The sequence below is a fragment of the Marmota monax genome, unplaced genomic scaffold, assembly GCF_021218885.2.
Source record: "Marmota monax isolate L192 unplaced genomic scaffold, Marmota_monax_Labrador192_F-V1.1 WCK01_AAM20220418_F8-fsc01621, whole genome shotgun sequence".
Lineage (NCBI taxonomy): Eukaryota > Metazoa > Chordata > Mammalia > Rodentia > Sciuridae > Marmota > Marmota monax.
The window spans coordinates 43,999-51,564 of record NW_026694344.1 but is presented as its reverse complement, the minus strand read 5'-3'; the positions used below and the strand labels follow the sequence as shown (position 1 = coordinate 51,564).

Genomic DNA, 7,566 nt, shown 5'->3' with positions numbered 1-7,566 from the left:
GGATTGACCTGTAGACACTGTAAAAAAAAAAAAAAAAAAGCTTTCTTAATCTTATTCAGAGCATTCAGTCATCTGTAAAATCACAGACTTCCACTGCTGGAAGAGATAGTAGCAATCTATATATTCAACACCTTTAAAATGAGGTACAAAGGATTATGAAATTTGCTTAGGGTTAAATACATACAGAGTGGCAAAGTTAGGAGCAGAAGCCAAGTGCAAGTAACAGTGCTGTTTCTGGAAGGAACACAGAAACCATTTTTTTTCCCAATTTTTGTGCATAAAGGCAGACGGGGGGAGGGGGCGCTTACCTCCAGCGCTTCAAAAGGGACAAAGCTGGTCCTGGCAAACCCATCGATGATGTCCTCTTTGTCCAAGGTGGACTCGCTCCGCTTCCTCCGCGGGGGTCTGGGCAGGACCGGGGCTTCCCATTGTCTTCCTTGTCGGAGCCGGACGACGAAGCGAGCGAGGGCGCCCGAGTCCAGCCGGCCCCGCCGCCCGCCGAGCCGACCCCCAGACCGACCCGGGAGCGCATCTCCCGGTCTCGCTGCGACCTTGACCGCAGCTTTTTGCGGAGTCCAAGGCCCCGATCCGGTCCATCCATGGCTCTGCCACGCCGGGGTCCCCGCGCTCGCCGCCCGCGCGGCACAGGCTCCGGCCGCGGTTGGTCGGTCGCACAAAAAAATTGACACGGAGCCCTCCCTCCCGGGCACGGCGTCCCTCCGCCCCGCGCAGACGCTCGCCGCCCGCAGCCGCCGGCGAGCCCGCAAAGGTCGCAGCAAAGTGGGGGCACGGAACTTCGCCCGTCCTGGCGCGGGACAACGCCCGCGCCGCTTCTCACGCAGGAAACTCACCGCCGGGCCGCAAGAGGTCCAAGCCGCGCAGCCAGTGGCGGCCAGGACCGGACCGCAGCCAACAGGATCACGTGGGCAGCTGGGGACCAGCAGCGCTCCGGAGCCCAGGGCATGCGCGCTGGGGCGGCCGCGCCTGCGCACTGGGGATAGCGGGACGCCGCTCGCGGGGGCTACCCTCCGGCGCCCCCGTTGGGCGTCCCCGACCCTCCGCGCGCACCGTGCGTCCTCCCGGGACACTTGCTCCTCGACCCGGCCGAGGAGCCCCAAGGCGTTTCCCCCGGGCGACCCTTGGGGTCGGAGGAGGAGGCTCCGGGCGGGGACGCCGCGGGGCGCTCGGGGCCTGGGCGTGACCAGTCGCCGCAGAGGGAGCGGGCGTCAGGTCGCGCGAGGCCCCGCAGCTTCCTGCAAACTTTTCCCCACGTGGCGCCACCGCGCGAGGCCGAGCCTCCCCGCGCCTGGCGGCCGCGAACTTGACCCATGGGAGCCGTCGCCGCCACGGGCTTTCGCTGCGTCCCTGCGCCGGGAAGCAGCTGGTGCTTGTGGAGAGTTGTCCTGAGGAGCCGAGGGAGGCAGGGCCACCGCCCGTCCATGGGGTCGGGATCCCGCGGGCCGTCACCAGCCTCTTGGCACCTCACTGTCCGTGCGACCAGAACCCCACAGCCTGTCACCCTATCGTCCTGGACAGCCCACTCGGGGAGGAAGGGAAGGGAAGTGACCGGGTCTCCAGGCTCTGTGTGGGACCCTTCTTAATTTAGAATTCGGGCTCACACATTCATTAGTTCTATGGGAAAGAGGTGGAAGGAAACAGCGGAGGACCGAGTTTTCTCGGATACACCCCGGACTGACTGGCTGCTTTTCTTTTTCCTTTATCCCCCACGCTGCCCCTCCTTTCCCATTTCAGTTTTACTCACCATAACACACTTTGATTTGTAAACATATCACATGCCTGAGAGAGAGCTAATGCAAATAGCATGCTACGTTTCTTCAGAGAATTTATTTACAATAGCTTCATAGATAAAGAAATTTGGAAATTTAATGATCACAAAGTTAACACTAATACTTACATTTAAATTAAGAGCTAAGAACGTTTGTGTTTATTATAAACTGAACATTTAATGGCACATAGAAAATGTAATATTCGATTAAAACCTAAGTTGTCCTGGTTGGACATATTTATTTCGAAGTCCAACACTGAATGGCTGTTCACTTTTCTCTATTGCCGATTTGTCTGCTTCAGTAGGTTCTGGATCTGGAATTTCAAATCTAAGAAGAAAACCAAAAGGAAAGGAATTTGTTGATACATAAATAAAAAAAAATTAAATACAACAGAGAAAACTAATCAACTGAAGATTCCAGTTTCCTATCATTTTATAGAACATACAAATTCTATAAAACCTTTTCTACAGTACTGCATACATAGAACTACAAAAAAGTTGCCTTCAGCTATATGATCCTTAATTAAGAGAAGCAAGGGCTGCCATCCAATTATTTTTCTCTTCTTCAGACTTAGCAGCAAATATGATACTGTTGTCATTTGGGGGTACTAGTGCAAAGGCATGTCTGCCCCACAAGTATCTTCCTTATCACAGATTTCTACTCTCCACATAAAAGAAAACTTTTCTTTTAATCTTTAGTCTGCACTACTGTAACCTGGAAGCTGGTCTGGCCATGATTAAGTTTACTTCTGATCATTAAGCCATCAAAGAAAAAATATGTCTTTCTTCTTAGCACCAATTCTTGTCATTTGTCCTTCCATTATGAATTCATTGCAGCACTGTGCAATATCTTTGCTTATCCATCCATCTATTTTTCCCAATTTCTGTCATTTTTCTGTTGGTCCAGTTCTTTCTAATTAATTGATGATTATAAAAAGGGCAAACTGGATCCCTAATTTTTTTTAAAAAAAGATAAGAATTTAAGTTTAGTCAATAATTGCACAATCCCAATTCCTAATTGCCTCAAGGGCAAACTTTCAAATCAAGTTGCAAAAATATTGCATTGGGCTAATGGTGTTATTCAGTGGTACAGAACAAGTTATCAGTATAAATAAAACCATGGGTATAATCCACAGAATTTTAAAAGAAAAAAATAAATAACAAAATACTAAATTTTATAAACAAAATTTATGTTCTTTTAACTTTGTCACTAATACATATATGCCCTGTTTCATTGCTGTGAAAAAGAACTATTACAGACTCTATATTTCAAAATTCCTATTACCCTAAGTAGTAAAATTACAAAGAAACTTAAACTCTTGTATTGATTATAAAAATAATTAAACACATTTTAGGTGTCTTATCTGTGAAAGAGCTAATAAAAAGTAAAACAAACAGAAAATTGAAAGAAAAGCACAACTTTTAAAATTGCAACTTTCATTATAATTTATATTTTTGAGAAAACCAAGCACCAAATACAATGAAGCATGAAGAAATATTCATTGTTTCATCAGTTTGGAATTAAGAAGATTGGTGTCTAGATGAATACAGTTTTTACATTATGTCCATTCTATGTTGAAGATTCATGAGAGAAGTAACAGCTTGGTTCAAATCTTACTCTGTCTTCTGGCTCCTCACCACATGCTTCCAATTGCTAAGAATATCCAATAAGATAAATTAAAACTGCATTGTTTAATTCTTGCCTCAATTTTTTGTTACTAGAGAAAGCATCATCAAGCATTTAAATCTTTAAATACAGTTTAAATACATTTAATAAAACAGTTATTTTACACTACTCTGTTTACTTTATTATCCCTTAAACCAAGCCTCTTTCTACAAATACAATATACATGTAAATTATTACTAGCAAAACAAACAGTAAAAAAACTGAATATCATTTAAACATCTTCTAGATTTACAAAAATAATTTAAAATATCTAAAACAAGAAAACTATGTTACTTTTATTTATTAGTAACTGTGACTGCATGAAACAGGATAAACTCCTACAAATGATTTCATATTCTTTTAAGGATAACATACTTGAGTTTCAGCAATTTCAAAAAATTTACATATCTTTGTTTTACAACAAAATAAAGTAGAAAACCTTTACCACTTCAAATCTTCAGAAACTTTTCTGCATACAGAGTCCATAAAGGATTCTCCTAAAGTTTTTATAAGAAAAAATAAAACCAGTATAGTCAGTATCAAGAAACCATGAAAATAAATATTCTGTTATAATCCTGAGAAATCATAGTTAAAAATCAGTTTGTTAGTCTGCAAATCTCCGGTTTCATTTCATTTTCCAAAACTTCTCTTGTATCTCCCTCTCAGAAAGAAAGAAAGTTTATTTTTTCTAAATAAATTACATTGGACTATGCTTCTGTATTTCAGCTCTTTTGACAGAAAAATTCAAAGTGGAATAATGCATAGATATCATATAAAATTATATAAAGTTATGTTTATGCAAGAACAAATGTAACAAATTATTATCACTTCTTTCAGAAAAAAAATAAAACTTAAATCTATTTAATGATTTTAGTGTCTAGAAAATGTATGCAAAGTTTATATTTTCCCCATATTTCAATCAATATCTCAAAAGCATCCAGGGATATTTTTTTTTTCTCAGTAAGGAAATGGTGAAATATTATTTGAGAACTTGGTCCATTAACTTTAATTCATCTCCTAATAATTATTCTATGTATGAAACACAGAGGCACTTACCTGGAGAAGTTTTGCTATTAAGAGATTAGCAATAAAAATATTTTAAGTGACTATCATTTGAAGTAATATCTTAATCTCTAGACTAAGAAATAAAACATTAAAGTATTAGGAAAAATAGGTGAAATCACCATATAAAGTTTCCAAAAATATAACACTTGCTTATTCTGTACTTTTAAAGGTGAAATTTACTAGCATAATCACTTATTTTGCTGCTTTAAAATTTCTGATGTTTCTTCTCAACTCCACTTTAAAATGTTCTTAATAAAGATGGATATTGATTTTAGAAATGGTTAAAGCATTTTATTCTGTTTTTGTTGACAGCAATTTCTAAATTGCCACTAATGTTCAACATAACTCTTATGCGTTAACTTATTTAATCTTTATTGGATTCTAGGGCTACAATGATACTAATTTTTTACTGTCTACTTAGCTTAAGCCCACCCAAACGGTTACATATGTCTTTTTTTAGAGAGAGAGAGAGAGAGAGAGAGAGAGAGAATATTTTTAATATTTATTTTTTAGTATTTGGCGGACACAACATCTTTGTTTGTATGTGGTACTGAGGATCGAACGCATGCCAGGCGAGCGCACTACTGCTTGAGCCACATCTCCAGCCCCAACATATGTCTTTTTAATAGAGTTCTGTAATAATTACAGGTTGTCAAGCAGGAAAAAAATTCAGATATTTAGAATTTGAGATTTTCTATATTTATTGGTATATAAATCATGATTCTGGCATAAACTTCATCCAATAATTTACAAAATATTTCTTAAATTTTCAGCTTAAGAATATCTAAGCTAGTTTCTGTATAGACATGTGAAGGCCTATATTCTAAATTTTCCACACTGACATGCAAATTATCATCCTGAACTACTTACAAATTAATCATACTCTTTCATGGGCTCCAGATCCTTTCTACATGTTGGCTTTGCTAAATACCCAATGAACTTAGCCTTTAGGATATTTAGAATGGCTCTTAATGAACTTGTCTTCCAAGTAAGCCTTTTCTCTCTTTATTTTTTTCTTTTGAAGTGACAGCACATTCACAGAAAAGTTGCATAAATAACACATACACTCCTATATATTTTGGTCAGTAATTTGTTTTAACATTTTGCCACAAGCTTCATCATTCTGTCTTCACCATTTTACTCCTTTTTAAGAGTAGTTTTTGATACTTTCCAGTTCCTTGGAGAAGAACAGGAAATATTTATGAATGCTTTTGAGATCATTTTTGGAATATATGAAAAAATCAAATGAATCACAAATTATCAAATATTATTCTTCCCATTGACTCCTTTAATATTTCAGTGGTACATTTTAGAATAAGTATTTTCTTTCTTTCTTTCTTCCTTCCTTTCTTTTTTCTTTCTTTTTATTTACAGAAGCTCAGTACAGTGATATATTTCAGGAAATTAGATGGTGATAAAGATCTATTACGTAGTCTACATTTCATATTCCAGTTCTGTCAGTATTCCCAGTAACATTTTTAGGATATTTTTCCCCAGTATAAGATCAAGTCAGAATTTTACTACATTCTCCCATTTCTATTTGCAATATAAATAGTTCTTCAGTATTTATCTTTCATGACTTATTCAAATAACTACGGTCAAACACACTTACTAGGTAAATCATTATTTACCCAACAAATTCACATGAATTTTTAATCTGATTGCTCTATGCAGATTTAGTGAGTTCTACCATGGTGGTCTCATAATATTACTTGTATTAACCACTTATATTATAATTCAGTGTTCTTCTTCATTAAAATGTAAACACCTTAAAATATAGTTTTTCTATTCATTTTTACTAGAGTTCCTACACATGGTAAGTACCCCCCAAAAAACTGGCAGAATTTACTAAAATGAATGACTTATTTTATAAACACTTAAAAATTAGATATTAAACCAAAGAAAGATGACTATTTTTGTATTTCTCTGTCCATGTTCTCTTATGCATTAGCTTATTAATCTTTATTACATCCCTGTAAAATAAGCCTTTTTATCATAAACATGGCACAAATAAAGGAAGTGAAGCACAGAGAAGTGAAGTCATGTGCCTAAAAGGTTTAGGAGGTGTAACAATACACCTTCCCCTGAACCTTTAAACTAGAGACATCCTAAAAAAGGAAACAGTACTTACTCTAAATTTGCTGAAGTCAGAGAGTACATATGTCTTTAGCAATGAAAGACAGACTTGATATTTTCATGTGAATATAAAATTATATCATAAAGAATTTGTAAATTGGGAAATGAGATTATTTTCTTCTTCCTATTAAATAATGATTGAAGAATGTTTTAAAAACTAAAATTCATCTTTATAAAGAGGAATTTATATGAATTAATATGAGGAAAAAAATGAAAAACAAGATTTATAATCAACCATGAGAGGGACCAATTTGTAAAGAATAAAAAAGAAAAGTGTTTTCTACAAAAAGAACTTTAAAATATTGCTATCAGTAACAGCAATTCAGCAATGTATTTGAAAATAAATTTTAGGCAACTGTGTATGTACAATCTCTAACAATTTCTCATTATATAAATGTTTTTTCCATCTGACCATATAATGTATGTGCTTTGGGGAAATAAAATTCAAAAACTATTTAAATACTAAGTTCACAAATAGATTTTCTTGTCACTGAAGTGGATAGCCACTTTAAATTAAAACAGTGGTTTAAATCTGGTCTGATATTGTGTTTTATATTCCTAAAGAAAGTGATAACCTTAAGTCACACTAGTCCAGCCTTATTTCTTATGATTCTCATTCCAAAGTAACAGGAAATTGAACTTATTTTGAATTAGTACTAATTAGTACTAAAATACTAAATAGTATCATGAAAATCATGTCTCCAATACATGTCCTGAATGGATAAAGAATTTCTATTTATAAATTATTTTAAAATTCTGATTAGAGAATGGGCAAAGGACTTACATAGATATTTTTCAAAAAAAGGGCCAAAAAGGTACACAACACCACTAATCCTTACGGAATGAGATGTGCATGGTAGCCAAAAGGTGGAAGGAATCCCAAGAATTCGTCAATAGATGAGCAGATAAACAA

General features: G+C 37.2%; 1 protein-coding gene across 1 annotated transcript; it reads right to left on the bottom strand.

Annotated features, from left to right (window-relative positions):
• Positions 1-308: 308 nt before the first annotated feature.
• Positions 309-1,441, bottom strand: LOC124109177 (uncharacterized; the record flags this gene model as incomplete). The annotated part of the gene is given in 2 exon segments (XM_046467714.1): positions 309-1,191; positions 1,272-1,441. Coding segments are annotated over 2 exon segments (1,053 nt in total), but the record flags the coding sequence as incomplete, so codon positions are not given.
• Positions 1,442-7,566: the final 6,125 nt, after the last annotated feature.